At 41.9% G+C, this 24,713-nt stretch overlaps 1 protein-coding gene across 6 annotated transcripts in view; it reads left to right on the top strand.

The window, feature by feature from the left end:
* phldb2b (pleckstrin homology-like domain, family B, member 2b) overlaps positions 1-24,713 on the top strand; it is a 36,394-nt gene that overhangs the window by 859 nt on the left and 10,822 nt on the right. For 4 of the 6 annotated variants that reach the window (XM_005722448.1, XM_005722451.1, XM_005722449.1 and 1 more), the window contains exons 2-12: positions 5,239-5,295; positions 5,465-5,588; positions 8,400-8,498; positions 9,202-9,285; positions 15,455-15,574; positions 17,600-17,784; positions 18,126-19,379; positions 21,571-21,948; positions 22,614-22,775; positions 22,931-23,068; positions 24,185-24,313. In XM_005722448.1, coding sequence (XP_005722505.1) covers positions 5,239-5,295; positions 5,465-5,588; positions 8,400-8,498; positions 9,202-9,285; positions 15,455-15,574; positions 17,600-17,784; positions 18,126-19,379; positions 21,571-21,948; positions 22,614-22,775; positions 22,931-23,068; positions 24,185-24,313 — 2,730 coding nt within the window. Of the gene's footprint in view, positions 1-5,238; positions 5,296-5,464; positions 5,589-8,399; positions 8,499-9,201; positions 9,286-11,589; positions 11,760-15,454; positions 15,575-17,599; positions 17,785-18,125; positions 19,380-21,570; positions 21,949-22,613; positions 22,776-22,930; positions 23,069-24,184; positions 24,314-24,713 lie in introns of those variants that run through there. The other 2 variants (XM_005722450.1, XM_005722453.1) reach the window with 2 other exon arrangements.

Consider the following 24,713-nt stretch of genomic DNA (forward strand, 5'->3'; position numbering starts at 1 on the left):
ATCTATCTATCTATCTATCTATCTATCTATCTATCTATCTATCTATCTATCTATCTATCTATCTATCTATCTATCTATCTATCTATCTATCTATCGTGATGCAAAAAAACCGGTGGATACAATTCTTCTGACATACTGTTGCCAACCGTAACGCTGAAAACATATTTTATATGATTGCTTTTTATTTCACTGGGTATCTGCCAGGTGGAAAAAGGAAAAGCAGAAGTCAGTGTGGAGAGCATAGAAGTGGCCAATAGCTTAAGAAAAACAAAGATTTTTGGAAACTGTATGTAATGCTGATTTATGAAGGTAACTGCTTGAATTATATGTGCTGTATAGGCTCATATTATGTTTGGAGGCCACTGGTGGAACTTGGGGATTTTTCACCATTAATCTTTTTTCCTCATATCTGAATTTTTTAGTCTGCATTTTAATCTGTGTCTACCTGCCCCCCCCCCCCCCCCAATACCCCAATACACAAGCACACACACAGACACACACACATAGTTTGTTTCTTTTGTTATCTCGAACTCCATCTCCTCTTTTCTTTCCTTTTCCAGCAGTCACAGCTCATTTCACCATACAAGAAGATATGTGTGCTTTAGTAAACCCGTCCACTAGCTCACTGTCTCCCCTTGTCTCGCTGTCATATCCGGCCCTGTGGAAACCAAACATGAGTTGATCCCCTGCATGTGGCAGTTAAAGTAATCTGGGCTTTTCCACAGACACACACACCCTCACTAGAAATTCAACTTACATTTCCTCCAGCTTTGAGTCAGCTGCAAAAACAATGGACTTTTTTTCCTGTCATCTAGCACTTTGCTAAAAGACTGCAAAACTGCCAGTAGGGATGTGAGAGAGTTTGAGCGTGACAGATATTTGTGCTGTTTAACAAGCGGCTCACAGACACGTTTTAATCGGCTTTCAGCGGTTTTAACCAAAACAAATGCAAACACACAACAGCAATGCAAACCAAGGACAAGGGATGCACATTATTAAGCATACAGTATTTTGAAAAGCCATGTATATATGAATGCATGAGGGACATTTTAATCTGATTTAAAATGTTATTGAAGAGATTACTGCAAACATACTGTTTACCAAGGACAAGGGAGGACGATAACCCTGAATTGCCCCATATGAAGGACACTGAGAGAGGGACTCCATATTAAATAGCATCTGTGATACAATGCTGGCTTTGTCAGGTGGGAGGAGGAGAGGGTCATGCTGGAATGTAAGGGGAGGGGATGGAGAAAGACAGAAGAGAGAAATATAACTAGGCAAAGCACTGAAAGCATTTTTTAGACAAATACAACATAGCTGATGTTAAGTTGTGTAAGACTGAGACCACCCTCAGCTCCACTTTTTGGTCAAGTTTGTACCACAGATTGTAGTCATCACAAGCTGCCTATCTTTAAGGCCAACACTACCACAGAAGAAAAAGATGGCAAAAACAAATATATGCATTAAAATGATGAAAGAACCATCCTGATGGCGCACTTCTCCCACCATTTTTGAAGTTTTCAGCTAGAAAGCAAAAGCCTGTGAATTACCCCAAACTGCTTATTCATAGATGCAAATAATAATTTTTTTTTTAATATCCCAACTGCCATTCACCAACTGAGCCAGAGGACCTGAGAAAAAATGTAATGTTATGGTTCTCCCTATCTAAATTGCCCAAGCCAGTTCATGATGGCAATATGCTCACAATACTATGAAAACCATAACATTTGATTTGGCCTTTTCAAACAGACATATTGTGCACTAGCTTTTCCAACTAGTGCACTAAAGAGTTGTTCTAACATGGGAACATTTTTGAGAGCAGGACCTTTCCTGTGAATGTGGGTTTGAGAATGCTGTCTGCAGTAACATACAGCAGCTGTGATGAGGAAAGTAACTGAAAGAGAAGGAAATGCAAAAACCGTTTAAAGCAAATACAAAAAGAGGAAGAAGTTGACAGAGGAAAGCAAGGATGGGATGGAGAAAATAAAAATGACCCAGCTGAAACAGTCTGAGAATGCTGGGTCTTTCCACTTGGTTTTATGAGTCCTCTCTCTCTTCTACCTTCCACTGCTATCTTCTTTTTCATTACCCCACACTACCCTCTCATCTCCTTTTCTGTTTCCAGATGCAGGGCAAACAAAGCATTTCGGGGAGACTCAGCTGTTTTACAGATGGGATCAAAGACAAATTGTGTGTGCTTGTGCCTTTCTTCCATTTTGTGCACGCTATATTGTGCATTTGTGAGGTCAGTTCAGTCACTTTCCAATAGAAGGTTTATTTTAAATCTGGGATTAAAATTTTTATTAAAAAAGTAAGTGGGAGGATGTGTGCTTGGAATGTTTTCCTATGGGCAATATTTTCTCAGTGTTTCATATCATTGTGTAGAAATCTTCGACTTATACATTTACTGTATTAGACTTTCTTTGAGTCAGCTTGGTATGTATTTCTGTATTTCCCACATTAGATTCTGGCAGAAGACCTCCTATGCTTGAATCTGGTTTCAAGCATAGTACATCCCATTACTGAGTAGAGAACTTTATATCCATCCTTACGTGACTTTTTTTGTAGTTTGATAAACATGATAAACATTTATTTTTTTAAGTTATATTTGAAATGAACAAGTCTTTGCCTTGACACCAAACATTATACAAATATGGGTGAAAATGTGATGTACTGTTAAGACAATCTAGGAGCAGAGACATGTATGCAACAAAGAATTAGGAAACAAACAAGGACACTTAAACACTGAGTGCTTGTTTAGTTTGAGAACAGTTTGGGAAATGTTGGTTAAGATTGTTTAACTAAGGATAAAGAACCATCATGCTTTTTTTTTTGCACGGCATTAGTTTTCCTCCTCCATGCTCAGTTTTTACAGGACTCTGTCTCTGTACATATACGTATATCATTCAGTAATCCCATACTTTAGCTTTCACATCTTAATTCCCTGATAGCAAAGTGACTGCTGTTGGAATCAAACACCTTGAAGATGAAAGCGCTGGAGTCTGGATACTCAGAATGGGGGTTGACACACTTCACTGCTCTGCTTTAACTAGAGTAAACAGGGCCACAGACATGTCTTGACCCGCCTAAGCCAGAGCTCACCTGGTAAAAGAAGGTGAAGGCGGAAGGGGGCTTTGAAAACAAAAAGAACCACAGAAAGACAAAGAAGAGGAATGATGGGATAGAGTGAGCCATTTCTGAAAGAACAAGTCAAGGGAGAGTCAAGAAGGTGGGAATAGACTTCAAGGAGCGTGTGTAGGAATGCAAGGTACTTAGGCCTTCACACATAAAAGGGTCTTTGAAATGCACTTCTGCCTAATTTTCAGCAAGCTTCTGTGACCTTTATTCAGCTGATGTTGCCATCACACACTGAGTATTTGCTTTGTCTACAGCAAGGACAAAAATCGGTAGAATGTGGGCCGATACCTTGGTGCGATAGCAAAAAGAACTGGTGTGTGACTTTATTTGTAGATTTTTGTGTGTGGATAGGGGATGTAAGGGTGGCTGAACTGCTAGAATGTATGTGTGTGTGTGTGTGTGTGTGTGTGTGTGTGTGTGTGTGAGCAATGATGGTGTCCAAGCAGTAAAGGAAGTGATCTCAGGGCGGAAACTTAGCGCTGAATTAGAGGAAGTGCAGAGCTGACTTTGATTTGTGTTTCCCTTCATGGTGATTGGAGGAAAAGGCGAAAAGACAGGAGGAAAGAAGAAGGACAGGCAGGAAGAGGAGAAGCCAAGAAGGCCGCCTAGTATGGAAAACAGATTAAATGCAAAAGAGGCCTCGAGAGAAAGGAAGGAATCACTGAAATCATTAAAGCAATGACACATTAGGATTTGAAAGAGGAAGGGAGAAAAGGAAATGACAGGAGCAGGAAAATGACATGTGGTTGTGATAGTTTCTTATATGCTGTAATCATCTCTGCATGGTGAGAAGCATTTAAGTCATCCACTGGTGTGTGTGTGTGTGTGCGTGCATGTTTGTGTTTTTGATTGTGTGTGTGGACACAAATACAGTAGTAGCAAGACTGTTTTCTTCTTCTTCTTCTCTGTTAAATTACAGAGTACTCCATGGGCTGTTTTTGGCACACGATCTGAGTGTGTTTCCTCAAACATACACATTCACATATTTTGGGAATTTTTTGATTTAGTTTTCTTTTATCTCCACTTCACAGTTTGTCATAGCGTTCCTTTATTTTTTTGTACTTTACCTCATTTTTTTTCCATTGCATCACACATATTCCCACCATTAGGGAATGCTTGGACTTCAACATTGAGTCCATACAAAATAAGAACAGTCAAAATTAAACCACTCTCACAGTCACTGCAGTTTTGCTGTGAGATAGATGCTTGAGGAAATATGCCCAAATACAAAGTTTATCACCCTGGGAGCATAGCTGAGCTCAATCTGCCTGTTAGATTAGGAGATGCCTTGCTTATGACATAATTTGAACTGTGCCATACTGTTTGATAAATGCTGAACAGGACTTAGAAAATGGTAAGAAGTGGGTTTTGTGTGCAGGAAGACATTGCAGCTTCAATTACATATATATATATTATATTTTAATGGAGCACATTCTGAATATTTCTCATCAGCATGCTTATTTGCATGTTAACATTTTTTGGTGACAATAAAAATTTCAGGTGACATAAAATTAAGAAGAATTATTCACTGGCCACCATGAATATCCACCCAAGTCATGATCAGGATTTAAAGTCATGCAACCTGGGTAAATGATGTGCACTTGCTTTGTCACCGCCATGGCCGTGCACAAGCACGAGCTTTGCTGTGTATTTACTTTAAGTAGTATACTGCTCATAGCATGCACAGAGAAACTCAGTTACCTTATTAGTTACTCTGTATCTCTCTTTATCCAGACACATTCATTGCAGCAGAGTGATGGCAGACTTTAACAGTTTGTGGGAAGTCTGCTTTCATGAAACATTTCTCTCATTTATCCCCACTGCAAAAAAAAACAAACTATTTTCCTCTCATTTTCTACTTGGAACATTTTCAGAATCAGAGTTCATTTCACGTGGCAGCTGGGTAAGCTGTGGGCAGTTCTTTCCCCTTCTTTTCACTTTTTTCTTTTCTTTTTTTGTGTGGTTTCTTTATTTGAGTGTTTCTATGTATGATCATTCCACGCAGGTCATTCCCAAGTTTTGTCATAATTGTGTACACTGCTACATGTCTGGATTGTTTGTGTTTACATTTATGTGTCTGCCTGAATGTGTACACAGGAATCGGAGCTGATGTTTCAACCAGAGTCCGATCAGATCTCTCCAAGTGAACCTAAGGTCAGAATACACACAGACGCAGGAAAACACATATGCACACATTAACAAGTTTTATGTGGTTTTTGAACAAATCCAGCATGAACACAGTCGCACAATGGCACATTCATTTTAGTCTTATGACTATAAAGTGTGTTTTTAAAATGACCTTTGCACTGACTCTTGCTTGTAGTCTCCGCCCCTGGACCTGATCGACACAGGGAAAGGACTAAAAGTCCAGACAGCAACTCCTCATCTGGTTAGCCTGGGCAGTGGGAGACTGAGTGTGGCTATTACTGTTCTGCCGCTGAAAGAGGGTAACGCACACAAAAAAAACCCCAGACACAATTTACAGCAAATACACAAACTCAGCATGGGCAGGTTATTAAGTCAGTAGCCACAATTTTTCACATTCATTCCTAATGTAGCACATCCTCACAGCTTCAAATGTTAATTCAACTTAATTTTATTTATATAGCTTTGAATCAAAGCAACAGATATCTCAAGGTGTTTTGTATCAGATGTCCCTATAAGCAAGCACGTGGTGGACAGTGGGAAAGAAAAAATCCCTTTTAACAGGAAGAAACCTCCAGCAGAACCACGTTCAGGGAGGGCTGTCTGTCCGTCATGACCGGTTGAGGATGAGGGCATGGAGACAGGACAAAGGACACACAAGGACACACTGTGGAAGACAGCCAGAGATTAATATTGACTAATGATTACGTAGAAGAATAAAATGGAAAGGGGGTTACTCCCACTAGGTTATATCTGGGACTCTCCACCATTTGACCTTAGAACTGAAGAAGCTTCTCGGATGAGAGGTGAAACGTCTTCAAGCAACTTAAAGAAGTCCAGACGCTTTTCTTTGCAAGCTCCTTTGACTACGATGACCTGGATGACTGAGAACCTTCACAGACAAAATGGAAAGCCCTTTATTGTCATTATACATGTACAACAAAATTGTGGGTGCTCCACATCAACTGTGCCAGAAAAAATATATAAATAAAATATAAGTAGTAGACAGCAGGAATCAACAGCAAAAAAAAGAAATATATACAAACCAAGAGAAATATATACAAAAATAAGAGAAAGGCACACATTAGAGAAGTAAAAGAGAGTTTAAAAAAAGGTGAGTGAAGAAGAAACACTCAATACAATTATGGGAAGCCCCTAGCAGCTTAGACCTATTGCAGCACTAAGGAGAGGTTTGGGATCACCTGATCCAGCCTATATGCTAAGCTTTACAAAGAAAAGTTTTAAGCCTAATCTTAAAAGTAGACCGGGTATCTGTCTCCTTAATCCAAACTGGGACCTGGTCCCATAGAAGAGGGGCCTGTTCGGGTTGCTGTAGCCCTGTTTTTTCCGGTCTGCATGTCAAGTATCCTTGGGCAAGATACTAACCCCAAGTTGCTCTCCGATGCATCCATTGCAGTGTGAATGTAGTTAGACAGCACAAAGTATAGAAAAAGGGCTTGTGTGACTGGGTGAATGTGGCATGTTGTATAGAGCGCTTTGAGCACGCTGGGAGAGTAGAAAAGCGCTATATTTGAAAGCTGAAGGGTCTGCCTCCCTTCTAGGAACAGCATGTAAACCTGCAGTCTGAGAGCAAAATGCTCTGTTATGAGGGTCAATATGGCACATTCAGATCTTTAAGATGAGATGGGTCGTGATTATTCAAGACCCTGCTTGTGAGAGAAAGGATTTTGAATTTGATTCTGAATTTAGCAGAGAGCTAATGAAGAGAAGCCGCTATGGGAGAAATATGCCCTCTCTTTCTAGTCCCTGTCAGCACTCTTTGCCCTACCTTTGCCCACCTTTTCCCACTCTTTTTCTCCCAAATATTGGCCCTTTTCCCAGGACAAGTCACTTCATTTCTGTGGTTACTGCAGAAGTGAGTTGGGGGGTGATGCTGTGGAAAAGTGATACTGTGTCAAACATTGAGCCAGTGCATATTTATACAAGTTATTCAATCCAATTCCATGGTTACTGTTGCTTATTAACATTCATTCATTGTCATGTGTTGGTTAAGGCACAGCCTGAACCCACAGTTAGCCATGAAAAAATGAAGAGAATGCTTTGGCAACAGAGTACAACCCAAACAACAGTAACACAAATGACACACATCGCGTGGTTTCATGACTCTGTTTCATGCAGCAGAGCAAGCGCACTTGCTTTATTAAATCCAGAGATTTTATTTGGAATGTTCACTGCTATTTATATCAGGCCAGTATACAGTTTTTTCCATAACAAACAACTGACTACAATTAATAAAACACACTATATTAGTTCCTGTACTGTAAGGGTGGAGTATTATAGTTATTCATACTTCCTCTACTATCAGCTATCCACAGGTTTCTAGAATTTCTCACCCTCTAAAACACACGCTGAATCACACACACACACACACACACACACACACACACACACACACGCACGCACACGCACACACACACATCAATTCAGCAAGCCACAGGTTTCACAGCTTCATTACTCATTCAGGTAGTATTATAAATCAAAGTGAAGTGAGAGGCACACTTGTACTAGTGATTATTATTTATTAGCCCGAAGACAGGACACTGAATACTAATACAAACTGACAGGCATTATATTGCAAGCTTTAAAAGACACCAAATATCTGCCCTTACAAGCATTACAGTGATAACTCTCATTCATAAACTTCTTGCATAGATCACAAGGCTCTGATTATACCCCAGTGAGCCAGAGAAGTCTTTTTACTTGTCTTGTCCTCTCTTTGCAATGAGAACAGTGCACACTGCATTTTATATGAATGGATTTGACACTTAACCCTTAGTCGGGGTTAATGCAGAAATAAACTTACAAACAGTACAAGGGCAGACCTTGACGTCAGAGTCAGCTTTGTGACATTTCCACTTCATCATCGCTGCCCACTGCTTTGACACACACTTTGAAGAATGCTAAGAATGTGAATAAGACCTTTTAGGAAAACTGAGTTTGTACTCCACAATGTGTCTGCATGATAACAGCATTAGATATAAGACCCTTTAATTATGACTCACACCACCTATATAGACATGATAAGTCTAATTCTATCCCCTATATTTATATATTCTGCTGATTGCAAAAAAATGTGTTTCTTTATGTTTCAGGGGTAACACGCATAGGCACAGAAGATGCTCCAATTCCTCAGGATATTACCATTCAAGGACCTGGCATCGAGGCAGAGCATTGTCTAATCATCAATGAAGGTCTGTGTTGGTTCACTTTCTCTGAAATGACGTCATAATTTTGGCAGGCCCCAGAATAAACACAGCTCTATTGTCTTTTCCACACTGGCAAGAGTGCTTACATCTTTACAGCATGTCGTGGGAAAGGGGAAATGACTCCTCCTTTCATTAGCAAGCTTTTAATCTTTGTTTTTGAATCCTAAAATATTACTTCAAGTAAAATCCACTGAAATCAAATCTGTGATTATATTTGGCATTTAGAAGATCTGCTCAATACCATCCCAAGTTCAATCATTGTTATTTTGTTTTTAGAAGATTATTCTGACAAAACAGCAGCGGAAGAATAATAAACTTTCTCAATCCTCTAAAGCCTAAAATTCTAATAATGTAAGAAAAGAAATATACTGTTTCAAAATGAATATAAGACTGAGAAAGCCATCGAGCTGGATACCTGTTGGGCTTTTTATAGAATAGCTGTGAGGAGAAGGGAGGAACTGGATTATTAATTATGCTGTTGTTTTTGTTCTTGTGTGAAGCTTTGTTTTAATTACAGTTAATCTGAATAGTGAGTACCTTTTATTAACAGGGGATATTGCATGCTTTCAGAGGATGCCGTGTAGGAGCGGGATGATTAAGGCAGTTATCTCATGTCGGAGTGTAATGTTGGAGTGAATGGTAGTTCACTGTTACTCATTTCCCCTGACTATCTCCTCATTATCAACAGGAGGGGTGGTGACCCTGGACCCCTGTGGCCACCTCTGCAGTCTTGATGGAGTCCAGGTCACTGTACCAACACCACTCACTCAGGGTAAACTACACGCACACATGCGCACAGTGTAGGTGCTCAGTGCTCTCAGGAAAAGCCTGTATACTGCACATTGGTATCAGCATACATCAGGATACAGGCCTTTTCACATACACACACTTTGAGATATTGCCATCTACTGGTCCTTATTAGTACTGGAGTTAATTGAAAGTTGACTTCATTGCTGACTGTAGATACTTAGTATTTCATAACTGGTGTGCAACAGAGAGACAGTGGTTAGTTTTCTGGGGGGGGGGGGGTGTCTTTTTTGGATTGGTTAACTCACATTCCAGTCTATCTCTGTGACTCATATGGGCACAGTTAAGTTTCTTCATGCAAACAACAGGTTGTGCAATATGTTTGTGTCCATGTACATCTACACACATGTAGTCATGTGAATGTATTGATGCATTTCGGTATGTTTGTGTGTGTGTGTCTGTGTGTGTATCTTTGGGTAATTCGTAGTGGTTTGGAACAGCTAGCTCCTACAATGAGTCACAGCTTCCAGCAACTGCAGAGCATGCAAACCCTTTGGATTGTTATTGGAGACTGCAGAATGTTCTCAAAAAAAAGAAAAAGAAAAAAAGAAAGTCTGGTCACCCAAAGTTAAATGGATCTCTCTTCTTATCTTGTTCTTCATGCCCGCCTACGTAGACGTGTCTATATTTTGTCGGCGAGTATCTTAATCTGTCTATCTCTGGCCTTTCTTCCCTCTATTCTTTTCACTTCTCTGAATTGCTCCGTCATTTATTCAGTCACATGCTCTCCCATTTTCTCCACAGCTTTGTCCTTCTTTCACCTTTCCCTGTCCTACTTAAAATGACAAGCAGCACACTCACTTGTCTGTCCTTTCTGTTTACAGTTTTCTCCTTTTTCTTGTGCCCTGGAAAAGGCCTGGACGGTTTAAGTTAAACATTGACAGGCCTATTTAACTTCCCGCTGTGCCTGGCTGACTCAAATATTGACATCATCTTGGTGGGTCCACACACAAGGCTGAGGCACAGCAAAATAGCAGGGGTGGGGAAAAGAGACTAAAAAAACAAGACAGGGTTAAAAAGTCAGAAGAGTATGCGTAGGAAAACGATAGTAAAAAAGGAAAAAGATTGAGAGCATCTTTTATCCACTGGCCTCAGTTGCTCTGGGTTGAGTTGGTCGAACCACATACACAGACACTCATGCACACTAGTCTGGAGATGATTAGCTGTGTTTAGGAAATGATCTGTTCTGTATTTTGGAATTCAGAGCTTGATCTGGAATCACATCAGCTGGAGGACACTTGTAGAGTAGCAATATGTTTATTCAACAGAGGTGGAAACGACAAAGGAAATCATTGTTGAGCAAGAAAGCCGCTGACAAACAAACTCCACAAGTACATTGTTAGTTTATTAATAAGATCTGTTAACTGGAACATTACTGCTTTAGATCTGCTCCGTGTTTTTTTTATTTTCCATTTGTCCAAGATTTCCACGTTGTTAGTTTTTCAGTTCACATTTCAGTGGATTTGTAGTCATAAAACTAAGTCTCTCAACATTTACACTGGAAGGGAGCAGATGCAAATCTATGCTGCTGCACAAAACACAGGATGCTCTAATATCTGCTCTCTTGTTTTATCTTATTTTACTGTGTGCACAGGATGATCGCAGGATAAAGGGCAAAGTAGCTTTCCACGGGTTCGTGTCATGGTAGAAATGCTTGCAAATGAAGCATCTAAGCAAAACAGACTAACAACCTTTAACCCAGACAGGAAAGCACAGTCCTCCCTCTTATTTTATTTTTTTCTTATTTACTTTTTGACGTTATCTTTCTCAGTCAATACCTTCCACTTGCATACTGCATACCGTTTCTATGCTGTTTTATCATGAAGTCTAAGCAGTCACTTCTTCATTTTAGACTCAGTAAGTCCGACTCTACACACTATACCTGCTTTAAGGATAAACCAGCGGAGTGATTTTCATAGCAAAGAGCTGTTGAAGAGGTAGGTAGACAAAGAAAGCTTTAGAGGTGGGGGTGGAGGGTGGTGTCTACTAAAGACCCCATTGCCGAATTGTCTTTGAACTAACCGACTACACACAGGGGTCGTGGCGGGTAATGCTGTTACATTAAGCTGGTCTTTAGTCACGTGCACTCATCAGTTTGCTCTTTACAGTGTCACTTCGGTGTAAGAAACCATCACTCGTTAGATTTATCGTGTTATAACTTATTCCCTGTGGTTATTTATTGACCTGTCCTTATCCTCCTCCCCCTTTTTTTACCGACATTTGGTACAGTCCCGGGTTCTCGTGGATGGTAAATCAGTGAACCAACTTTCTTCCACACTGAGTCAAGAGGAGGCGGAACATCACGGAGGAGGGAGGCAGCACAGAGGCGGACAGTGGTGCTGATATATAATCTGTCTGTATCTGTTTTGCCCGTGAGGGAGAAGTTTTTGTAGTTCTTGTCATGATAAGACGCTGAAGGAAAACAAATAGCTCGAAAAGGTTTGTAACGGATTTTATTTGCTTTAGAAGTAAAGTAACGTTGTAATTTACTCAGCCTTTGTGTTAGCAAACCTCTGCTTTACTGAACTTTATCCATCTGAAGCACTTTGTGTTACACAATGTTTCAGAAACTGTTGTAAGAGTTGGGAAATATTTTAGAATGAAAAACACACGTCGAGCTTTAAACTATGACGTAGGCTGTTTCTCTGTATAGCTAGCCTATTTAATGTGAGGATGAGAAACGCAATTCATAGCTTATATTCCACTTTCACTTATAATATCATCATACTGCTTGGGCATCCAGTTGTTTATGTATGTGCTAAGGGAAATACCTCTTTACTCTGAAGCATATGCAGCATGCTCTGAATGACCAGTGATCCCGGCGTTAAAGTTATCAACCGATTTGTGTACTGGCTTATTTACAGAAAGCACACTAGTGAGCACTTGTGCCAGCCAGGGTAAACAGCATTTGCTCAGCAGCTTGATATAAAGGTAAAAAGTCCTTCTGATTAGTTAAAATGATTCAATTCAATTTGATTTTTTTAGTCTAAAGGTCAATACTGTTACTGAACTGTTACCTGATGTGCTGATCTTTGCTTGTTGCTTGCTGGAAATGGCGAAACACTGTAATTATTGCACGGGTCAGTAAATCACGTGCATCATTATTACAGCAGGTTAGAGGTGTGATTCACCCGTGTTGCTCACTTGGTGGTTCGTTTTCTTATTTTTAGCCAGATTCTGGCAGTGTTCCATCACAGCTTCTTGTCTGCATCTTTTTAATATAAATGAACTTTGTGTGCCTGTCTCGTGGTTATAAGTTAGCTGGTGAGTTCACGTGCATGTGCCAGTGCAGATGTAATGTAGCTCATGGATAGAAAGGCAGACTCAGTGGTCAGGATACCTGACACCTGAAAATAAAACCTCCCTCTTTGTCACGGATGTTATTATCCTCACAAATCTTTCTGCCTGCCCACCCCCAGAACATTTGGATTTTGCTTTTTCCAGTTTTACACCGTAAAATGGATGAAATGTATCTTTTTTTGTTCGCTTTATTCTTTTCTTTAAATACTTGGTGAGAAATACAGTTAATTAGAGGGCTGTTAAGAGGTTATTCACAGGTCTGCATTCTTTGCTTGAGGGAAGTTGATTATTTGTTAATAAGATTTGAGATAGAGCAGACAGAAGGCAATCCTGAGTTTGTGAGGAGACAAATTAGGCCTGTGAGTGTGAGCATGTGAGAGACGGAATGACTAATCTGCTCTGACTCTCCTGGGAAACACCAGTCTGTCTTTTCATGGTGTTACCACTATGCCCTTGTGCCTGGGAGAGGGTTAATTTGTGGTTTTGAGGACAATTTCCTCTCCCACTGGGACCTGTTTGTGTGTGTATTCATTTCATGAGTGAATACATTCAGCCTGAGATTTAATGTCAACACCGTGCATATTCTAGGGATCATAACCAAGATAGCATTTGTCTAATATCTTTCAAATTTGGGGATAGTTTTAGTTGACCTTGCATCACCATTGTTGGGTATGATTGCCATGGATGTCACACCTGATCAAGTAGCAGGTAGCTGGGTTTCATCCGGGCATGTGTTTGCACCTTTGAAATTGGTTTATTTTTCCTTGTAGCCTAATGGTCTCAAATTGGCAATTCCGCCTCTGATGTTAACCAAACAGAGAAGCAGATTTAAGTTTCTCCTCCCATAACATTGTGGCGAGAGAGCGCAGATCTACATGGGGACAGAAATTGGCTCCAGGCGTACAGCTCAGGCTCCATCTGCGTCCTCAAAGACTCTGAGGTCTGACTTTGTAGATTGCAAACTTTAAATTATCCCATAAATGTATATACAGGCTAATTTCAGCTTTTGTTGTTGTTGGAAAGGGTCTGCTCATATGTGTGTGTGCGGGGAAGAGTGCATGCATTGGGGGGGGGGGGGGGGGGGGGGGGGGCAAACTTAATTTGCTGGTAAGCAAGTGAACACGTGAATGAGATTAGAGCAGTTTTTGTTGTGGATGGTGTCTCTGTCGATAGTGCACCCCCCACCGAAGTTATTAAAGACAGAAGACTTGTATCACAGATAAATTTAGATGTGAAATTTTTTTTCACATGGAGTTTGTTTGCCCTTGTTGCGTAGACTCGTATCTTCATAACTATTTGTTTATGCTGGGGGTCGAAATGAGGAGAGAATAATTAAGAGTTACTTGCTAGCTAAGGACATGAGAGGAAATTAGAAAGACAGGAGGGTCGGGGCTTGTTAACAAATCAAGACGTCACACGTTACCATACACTTTAAAAGTGGCTATTGAGGGTAGGAAATTAGATTTTTACAAGCGCTGACTGCTGTGTGTGTTTGTTTGTGAGCCCATGTCTGTGTTTGCCGTTACGCTAAATACTGAGAGGTACTGGGATTCATTAGGCAGACCCTGTTACAAGGCATGTTCCAACACACACAGATAGATAGACGTTTTGAAGATTTACACCTTTACTCACGTCTGGCAAGGAGAAGCGCTTATTATTAGCTCTTACTCATACTCGCTGACACAGTGTGTGTGTGTGTTGCTCTCAGTCTCTTCACGGAGGCCCTACATCTTTTATCGGTCATGATCCCACTTCCTCACAGGTTGTGGCCAAACCTGCAAGCTCATGTTTATATAAGTATGGATTTGAGAGCTTCACAGTCCAGCTGTGCAGACTAAACATTTATTACACTGTTTTCGGGTGTGTGTGTGCCTGTGTTGCCCACTTCACATCACAGCCGCAATCGGATCTCCCCACTATGCTGAGAACTGGGTGTATTGAGGGGGGGGGGGGGACTGCTTGTGAAATGCTCTAAGGTAATATCTAGACTGGCTCGACCTCTTTCATTTCAACTGTAATGCTCAATTCGGCTATTAACGCAGCTTTTCTGCCTGAGATGTTTATGAGACTTGACATAAGTGTGAGAAAGAAAAGGCAACAAAAAATGAAATGAGAACGAGAGAAAAAGAGAGGATGAAAACAATCTGGATTTTTTCCATTCAGCCTTTTTCCACACCCCCCTCCTCTTGCCTCAGTGGTTACGTCTGACTTCAGGTCCAAAGAATCTGATGTAACTGAAATGGAGCTATTAAGGAGGTGCTTTTTTAGCCTCTTACACATAACGTTATGGGGGTTTTACTGTAACAGGGCTTTTCGACAATGGAAGTAGAAGAAAGACCCGCATTGACCTGTTGATTTAAGAAAGCTGGCCCTCAGCATTTCTTTCCTCCTTGGCTCAAAAAGTGCATCAGTTCAGTGTTTTTATTCTTTTATCCTTTTTCTCTGTTTTTCCCACACAAGACCTCCTGTATCTGTGTCAGCGCCGCTCTTCCTCTCTGTTGCCATCTCAAGTATTTGGACAGCTGTGGCTGCCTGTGTGTATTACAGAGGTTGTGACCCTGAGATCTTGTTTAATACCCGGCCCTCTCAGGCTAATTGATGGCCAGGGCAAACACAGTCGTCTGCTGCGCGTGCGCAAGTGTGTCTAGCTGTGAATAAACACCCAGGCTCACATGAATCTACTTAAGACTTACCTCTTCACATATGCGCTGTAATGTGGATGTTGTAATGGTGTATTCTGTATCACACTAGCTTCACATGTTACCTGGTTACCTGCAGATTTTGCATCATTTGTCTCAGTAATTTGAGACGTCTGTTTGTGTTTTCCCTTTCAGGTTATTCTTTGTGTCTGGGAAAATCCTATTTGTTCCGGTTCAACCATCCTGAGGAAGCCAGCAGAATGAAGAGCATGCTTCCCCAAAAGAGTCCTGTATCAGCTTTAGCCTACAACACAGGTACATCACACAAGGGGCTGACCCTGAGCTGTGCTTGATCCCTCTTTGGTTTGTCTCCTCTGTGTCTTAATTTTGCCATTCCAGAATATACATGTAGGCCTTTTTGATTATTACTTTACTGGCTTTTCACTTCTTTGCCATCTTCAGTGCTCCATTAGATCCAGCTGCTGATGTAACATCTGCTGCTCTTCTCACTAGTCACTTCACTGTTATGTCAGTATGGAGTTACAGATAGTCACACTCCAGATGGGTTACATCCAAATGGAGGACCACACTGACCCAATTTAACGACCTGGTTGAACCATAAAGAATGTAAATAAATTCAGATTTCAAAGATTGGATGTCATCTAACTGACTGGCAGGGGGGGGGGAAGCGGAGAATGCATGTGAGCTCAACTTTTCTGTGCACATTAACCATGGCTGCTGCCTGAAAGTGGTGGGAGGAAAGAGTCAGTGTTAGGGTGGGGGCAGGTGTTTCTCTCAGTCTTCTCATATGTCTTTCCCAAATGCACTTTCACGCACATTCCAAAACCTAAAATTCAAAGCATATTGGAATGTTTTGGTTGTATGGTGTCTGTCCATTGCCACGGCGATACATCTGGACTCTGCTGTCTCTTAGGCGATTTATCGAGTGCTCGAGGCTGCTGTATTCAGTGGAAATCCCGCTCTTTAAACAGGCAGAAGGTGCTTATTTCTTCCACAGCTTCACGCACGTGTGTTAGGAAAGATTATTATTATGGGCAGAGATATTCTTCACCGTCACCAACCCTTATTTTAAAGACATCCAACTAAAGACAAGGCTCCCACACAAACACAACTGAATATGTTGGAGCAGAACAATCATGAAAGGAGAGAGTTGATGCACACCAGCCCTCCGGTGTAAATCTGCCCATGTATGGACACAAACACCCTGTGTGTGTGTGTGTGAGCATGCCTGCATTTTTCTAGATCTTATGATGTCTTTCACCTTCTGCCTCAGTTCACTCCACCATGTAAGGGTTTGACATTTTCTCACACAGGCTTATATTCATCTATAATCTGTCTATGCACTTTTAGGTGCTCCAGGTTCTCGCTTTCTTTTACACATGGAACATACAGGCGGAGCCACAGTTGCAGGAAAGTGTATATATGTGTGTGTGGGTGTATGTGGTTGTTAAACACTGGGTGGTCTAAGTTTGAACATTGTAATAGCTCCTTTTCCACATAAAGCCACAGATAATTTTGAAAACTGGGCAAGGTTTGAGCACATTGCTTTACCCTAAGTGTTTTCACCTGCTTGGCTTTTTTCAGAAGATATTTACTGTTTTCTTTTTGGAATTTTGCACCAAAATAGTACCGGAGCTATCAGGCAGACATACTTATACTTAGCATTGCTGCCAATCTTAGCTATGCTATTGAAAGAAAATAAGTTTATTTGTAAATTCAGCAGGAAGGAAGTAAAAATTGACTCAGCTGAGGTTTTGAGAAAAAAAGACCTCCTCACTGCTGAAGCTACTTTAAATAAAAGACTTAAGGAAGGGCGGGGGGAGCCTCATGAGGGTATTCCAGAATATTTTGTGGTTTATCTCATCTACAAAATCCTATACTGAGGAACTGAACTCGAGTTAAACTGTTTGTCTTGGATCTAATGGATGGTTTTGTGTGAATGTGTATTTGCATGCAGTTTGTGTGTGTGTGGGACAGGATTGTTTCCTATTCTCAGGGATAGGGTTAGTTGTGGATTGTTTGGTTTGAGTTTGTTCTGCCAAGGGTCCCATTTATGAATAGCTGCAGGTTTAACTATACATAAATCTCTCCCTCTCTCTCGCTCTCGCTCTTTATTTTCATTCGCCACTCCCTCTTTCCTTCCTCTGTCTTCACCTGGCTCTTCACACATAATTTCCATATTTGTTCTCCCTGTTTCTCTTTCCTCTTTCTGTATCTACTTTTCTATCTAGTCGTTCGATAGCTTATGTTTATGTTTAACCTAGCTTTCCCATGTTATAGATTCATTTTCTTTTCCATTTAATCTCTCTCCCCGTCCAGACTACCTGAAGTTTAGCAGTGACTATAGCCATGCAGTTGTGGGTGGCACCAGTAGTGCTAGGGGCATGCGATCAGCATCTGAGCTTCGGGACTTGATGGACACCCTGCAGCGTAAGAAAATTGCCCTGGAAAACAGCCTGAGAGCCAACGGGAATGCCAACCCCTCCTACTTCAGTGTGACACAGGTTGGTCATCCTTTAGCTCCAACATTACCTCTCAGGGCACTTTAACAGGGGTTGTGAACGATTCTAACTGATATTCACTCGTTACACGAACCAGTTGTTACATCGTTGCATTCTGCATTGTGTTCTCCAAACACAATTCTGCACATATTCATCAACACATACATCAATATCAGTGTTTCTGTAATTTATATTACACTGTAAACACTTGAATCTAATAAAGCCTCAAAATGATCATATTTGTGTATTTCCATTTCTTCATTTGTTTCTGTCTATAGCTTCCACAGGAGAACTGAATTCTTATATATTTCTAATCATACATTTTTTTCTTTTCTGTCTCCCAGTCTCCCCCCACCACACCTGTCTCCAGTCCTGCCACATCTTCATCAGCCTATCAGGAACAGGCAAGGCGTTTCTATAGCTCCGATCGTCCTTCTTTGTCCTTAAAATCTGCTCCCCCTCTTTCCCCCGGGCGACGTTCCGACCCTTCTTCTTCTTTGGCCTCGCGCTCTTCAGTTGGCCGCAGTCAGGACAATTTTAGCACCAGCGATAGCCGACGACTGCACAGTCAGAGCTCCTCTCCTTTACTCTCCACCTGGAATGGTGGGGGATCTTCCACTTCTGTTGCCAGTAGTGAGAACTATCTCCTCTCTCTTCCTCCATCTTCTTCCTCATCCCGCACTCCATCTTCTGGGGGCCCTGCCAGCATGCCCTCTAGCCCCCGTCTAGGACGCCGCACCTATGGGAACCAGGGGAACCAGGAGCCGACGCCCACTAGTCGAACCAGGAAATACTCAGCAGGTTCGCTGAGTGGGATGACAGCAGGAGGACACAGCCGCTCACTGCCACGCCTCTGTCCCTCCCCGTCCCCCCGTGACAATAATAATGGAGTGCTAACTTTGTCAACGCTGCCTCCACGGCGGTCTGATACTGCTGGGGATTACAAATTTAGCAAAGAGCATTACAGCAACGGCCAAAACGCTGACCTCAACCACAAGTCTAGTCACTCCAGTCAGCAAGCTGCAAACAGGATTAAAGGCCAGACCACAGCTCAAGGGGAAGGTGTCGTGTCGATCTCCCTCTCTTCCCCTAGGACCTCCTCCTGCTCCACCTCCCACTCCATCTCTTCCACATCCACATCCACTCCACCAGATGTAACAATCCCATCCAGGGCAGGGGGCTCCTCTTCTCCTCGTGTTGCCAAAAAACTCAGCCTAACCTCCACCAGCTCAATAGGCTCCATCAGCTCTATAGCTTCGAGCCCTCCAGAACAAGAACGGCTAAGCAGCAATGACGCCTCCTCAGGAGCAGAAATGTCTGTGGCGGAGAAAGAAACACCAGGAGTGGGCCTTGAACTCACCGTTGCACCGGGACTAGGACTTAGAGAGAGGAGTTCTTCATTTGGGAAGGCCGGCCTGGAAACTGGAATTGGTCTGGGGGAGAGGAGGCAGTCATTTGGCAAAGCAGGGGTGACCCCGCCAGGGGGGTTCAGGGAAAGAAGGGGGAGTATCAGCTCCCTAAGTGGGAAGGAAGAACTGACAGACTACCACCAACGCCAAAAAGAGGAGAGACTCCGTGAGCAGGAGGTGGAGAGACTGGTGAGTTTAATTGCTTTTAGCTTCTGTATTTAAAGCATTGTAGCTGCTGTTTTTACTGTGCCATTTAGTATTTGCTTTTTTTTTTTAACTTATCATCATAGAGTGCATCCTCCAGCTAAGCTTATTCAGATAGACTGAATATAGGCAGGAGAGCAGGGTGTTTAAGGTTTAATGTTATTTTGTGCACGCATACAAAGACACCAAACATGGAACGAGTGTAGGAATGCTTCCCTGCTCCTTGCGCTCTCAAACATACTCTCCCAGGGAGCTTAACACAGGCGCACAGTGAGGTTCACCACTTGACAGGTGCTCATGGCAGTTAGCCCATACTAACAGCACTATTCTTAACCCTGTACTTGGATTGTGTGTGTGTGTATATGTGTTCATATGAGGTTCATGTTTATGTCAGTCATCTGGAGGTCCACCCAGTGTGGTTTGCTGTGCTAAGGAGCCACAGAACACATCAGTCAGATGTGGGTAAGAGAAACCAAGAAGATTACAGAGTTATAGTGTAGCAGGTGGATAAACACATATTATCAACATATAATGACAACCGATCTCGTGATCCCTCTCTTTGTATTTCTCTGTTTCTCTCAGCCATGTTCTCACAATTAAAGTGTCTCAGTATCTCTGATTTAAAGAACACTTTGACGGTGGCTTTTGACAAGCCTCCAAATTCTTATGAGCGTGGTTTTGAGCTTTCATGATGTGAAGATTTTCTCTTTTGCCGGTTTGAAGATGGGGGAATGAATTGTGTTGCAGTGTTGCACTTAATTGGGTTGAAACTATTTCGACTGCCTGTTTTAGTGCGTGCCCTGGTGTTAAATATCATCGATGATCCACATTATACAGGGAGTTATAATCACGTGCATCTCTACTTTAATCAGATGACTAAAGGTGAGATGTAGCAGCAATTGTAGTGTTTCAGTCTAGCCTTATTGTCTTGTATTTGTCTGCCCCCTAGTGGTATCTTTAGAAAATAGAATTCTGAAACAAGAGACCGCTAAAAAAGAAAGCTGAAATTAATGTCTGTGTTAATTAAAGGCACACAAACCTTTTAAAAATGAATTTAAAGCAAGGCGTGTTGTCCAAAAATTTCCCAGCTCGTTTCCTGTCTTTCGCTTCTTTCACCGTCTTTCATTTTCATGCTTTCTCCAGCTTTCCTCTCATATGTCCGTGTCTTTGTCCTCTCTTCTTCTTTCTGTCTCTTGCTCTAGTTGACAGCTGATTACTATAGAGGCTCCACAGAAGCTTATGCCCATTAGAATAGCGCAAGGTGACAAACTGACACGGACACGTTTTGTGCCAGCTCCTGGTTCATGTTACGTGTTATAATTGGGGTTTGTATGTGTGCATGGTAAAATGTGTTCGATGCTTTGTTATATGTGGATTCTGACATAACTGTTTAACTAAGAAGCACTATAAAGTGAGCGTTTCGTGCTTTTCCTAAACACACAGTTAACTATTTCATGATTTTCACAATCCAAATGTCACCTGGATCCGATTCTCTCCTTGTGAAGAATCCCCTGGAAAGCATCTTGTTTCCACGGTGACATTCATAGACACATTCCTACTTTGGAGTCAAAGCCGGTTCTTGTGCACACTTATGACCATGGTTGACAGCTGACCACCTTCTCATTAGCTCACTCTTTCTCTCTATCACTCACACACACACGCCTCTGTCCATTTCCCCCCCTCTCTGTATCTAATATTACTAACACAGGCTGGCTGTGGGGCTCATATACGTAACCCTTGAGAGAAGTAACTGCTGAACCTGCATGAGAGCATTTTGACTCTCTGCAGCCTCTGTAGTGCCCCACATATAGCTATGCACTGGCAGGGAGAAGTGCTCACTCCAGGGATTCTCAGTGAGAAGAAATGTTTCTTCTAAAATCTGCAAATATTAGACCAAATTAGATCCACATACAGGAGAGGGTCATGCTGAATACTAAGTAAACGCTACTTTTCTTTATTTTGGACTAAACGGAAAAGTTTTAGAAGGACTGACTTCTGTGATGCTTCCCGAGGTAATACTATTATTTAAAACTTGACTAAGCTCAATACTATAGGGTTGCATTGTATTTGTGTAAAACTTCAGCAACATGTCAACATTAAAAATCTTAAACAGTATTTGCCACTGCATGCACATAACCCATACACGTGTGTGCCTTTATGTTTGCCATCATCTCAGGAGCGACAGCGGCTAGAGACCATCTTGTCTCTTTGCTCTGAGCTGGGCCGAGCTGAAAGGGACGGAGGCGCCGCAGCAACAAGCTCCACTTCAGCTGTTGCAGACCTGCAGAAGATCAACCAGGAGCTTGAGAAGCTGCAGCTGACCGACGAAGATGATGACACGCCTTCTGTGTTTTCCGACTCTTCAGCTGTTAGTGGAATAGTCGGAAACGGGCACACGACCTCCCCTGGATCGGAGAACGGTTACTATGATGATGACCTGCAGGTACGACGGAGGCGTAGCAGCGGTCACCGAGACAACAGGGCCGAATCGCCTGCTATCAGTCTGCGAAGCTTTGCCCCCACACCTTCACCACGTGCACATAGGACAAATGAGGTATAAGACACAGGACACTTATTTTGTGACTGTTAGAACTTTATGCTAACACAGAAATGCCCTCCGTGTGTGAGTGCAGTACCACTGAGGTGTTATCAAGAGCAAAAACAAATGTTATTTGGTGTATAAGATGAACTAGTCTACAGAACCGTGTTTGTTCAGTAGAATCATATAACTTTTGAAAACATAAATTTAAAAAAATATTCCGGTAGTATAAAATAAATACAGTGAAATATGCAATGCCTTGATGGTCTACAGACTTTAGTCACTCTGAAGACTTCATGCAAGAGAATATTCTGTAAAATTAGTCTCTGTTGATTTGGTAAAATAATAGATCAAGATTTATGCAGGAAGTGTTTAGCCCCCCATTCATCCTGGAAAACATAACAGTGACAAGGATCCCTCCTCCTAATACTTAGAAAGTATTGACACAAACATCCTACTCAACACAGATGGGAGATATTTACAGTCTATTTATTAGATTAGAGCAGGCTAAGTGTTAGCATGAACTGACAGCAGGCATTTGTGTGTATGTATGGAGCCCATACGCTTTCCTTTCCATTTGTGGCATCAGTGATTATTATTACAGGTCTCGCAGATATGTCAATGTAAGTGCATGTTAGCAGGAGTTAAATCAGCGACCACATTGATGATGATGTTACCAGGCTCTAGAGGATGCAGCTCGCCATCGTGGACAGGACACGATCCCTTCAGAGGAGGAAGTGAGGCGCGTGGAAGAGGAGAGAATCCAGGTCCTAAACAACATGGAGGAGCTTGAACAAAAGATCAAAGAGCTGGACAATCAAATTGAGGAATCTGCCCGAGAGGTATGTAGACGATGATGATATTTACTTTATTTATTGATTGATTTATTGTCAAGATTAACAGAAGATGAATGAGAATGTTTAGATAAAAGCATAGATATAAAGTATTGGTTTAAAACTGAGCGGTGTGTGCGCGTGTTTTTTTTTTTTTTTTAAAGGTCGAGGTTGAGCGAGCTCTAGTTGAAGCTGAGCAGGAGTCCGAGATAGCAGCTCTTCAACACGAAAAAGATGCTTTAGAAGCGCTTCACACCAAGATGGCTCACCTAGAGACCCAATCCCAGCAGGAAAAAGAAAAGGTATTCAAGTTGATACACTCAGAATGGGATGCTTACAGACCTCTTTATCATCTGTAATCCAGCTGGGTTAAAAGTTAGAGGTCCCTTTGAATATGCTTAACTTTGCCTTTGAATACATATGGTCATCAAAAGGGGAGAGAAATACACATTAACATATGGAAAAATTCTTTTAGGTGTTTGAAAAGCCATCTCCATTCACTCATACAGCCTATATTTTTACTAGCAACATGCATTGAATGGCATTAAAAATACATAGGCAACTGAGAGACCCGGGCGGTAGGTGTTAATCCTTCTCATGCTCTCTCTGGTCCAAATATATATCTGCTAAGACTGTCCGGGGAGTAGTGGTCATCAAGTGATCCTGTTTGGCAAGTGTAGGGAAGCAAGTGTGCCTATATTTTTTCTACATTTATAACACCATATGATATTATTGACAGAGTGGGAGGTGTAAGCGGATAAATGGACGGTATTTCTGGTGTGTATCCGTGTGTGTGCGCGTGCTTTGGTTTGGCCTGTGTTCGACTGAGTCCTGGACTCACTCTGAAATTTCCATGCACCGGCATCTGCCAGCGGAAGACGTTAGGGAAAGAAAAGCGAGCGATCGGGTAGATGCGTGTAGCCCCGGGTGTTAAAAACTGGTTGAAGAGCAGATGAAGTTGAGTGCTTGCACAGATTCTAGGTGAATGTGTGTTTTGTGTATTTTATAGAAAGAGCCATCAGTGTGATAGTTAACGTCTGCTGCGCCATTCCATACATGCCCGTTCTCTTTTCTTACTTAATCATTTCAATCATTTGCATTCATAAAAAAACAAATAAAACGACAGAAGTGAAGTCTCATAACATCATTAATCAGTTTTCCATTGCGCTCCCTCCAGCTTTCCCTCCCTCCCCACCCACTAGGCTATCCGTACTGACCTGGTCGCTGTAGTAACTAACTGTTGCTCCCCAATCCCCACTAACTCTGCCATCCTCTCTGTCCTTTGTGTGTGTGTGTGTGTATGTGTGTGTGTTCGTCTTTTTGTGTCTATATGTACACATAAACAAACGTGTACATGGTGTACGTCCTCGTGTGGGAATGCGTGTGTGCATCTGTGTGTACGTACGTTTGCCTGCCAGGCGTGCAAGCTGCTGCAGGCAGAAAAGGGCAGAGTAGAGAGGTTGGCTCAGATTGTGTGTGAGCAGCGCTCCCAGCTGGACAGCTGTCCTGAAGCCACCAAGGAGCCCCTGCAGGAGCAGCTAGCCAGGGTCAGTACACACAAACACACACACATATGCACACAAACACACGCACATACATATATTTAGAAAAATATAGTGGAAGAGCCAATGGAAATCATGCATATTCGAGAAAGTATTCAACATAAATGTGACCGCTGTATCGGCAAATACTAGCACTGACTCTAAACATTTGTTCACATGACAGACTCGTTTATATAATGTTTGCTTACTTGCATGTGAGCATGGCACACTTTCAGAGCTAACGTTCATTCTCAATCATTCCCTCTTTATGTTTTATATCATCTCTAAAGTGTCAGGCTTTGGTACCTGTTTGGTTCTTACAGACTCACTCTGTTGGTTGTAATGTCTAAAGGCTTCACCTTTTGTGTTTGATGAGCGACTGTTCTTTGAAACGACTTATCAAAGA

Source organism: Pundamilia nyererei, unplaced genomic scaffold (genome assembly GCF_000239375.1).
Source record: "Pundamilia nyererei isolate P.nyererei 1_Seehausen unplaced genomic scaffold, PunNye1.0 scaffold00007, whole genome shotgun sequence".
NCBI classification, from domain to species: domain Eukaryota; kingdom Metazoa; phylum Chordata; class Actinopteri; order Cichliformes; family Cichlidae; genus Pundamilia; species Pundamilia nyererei.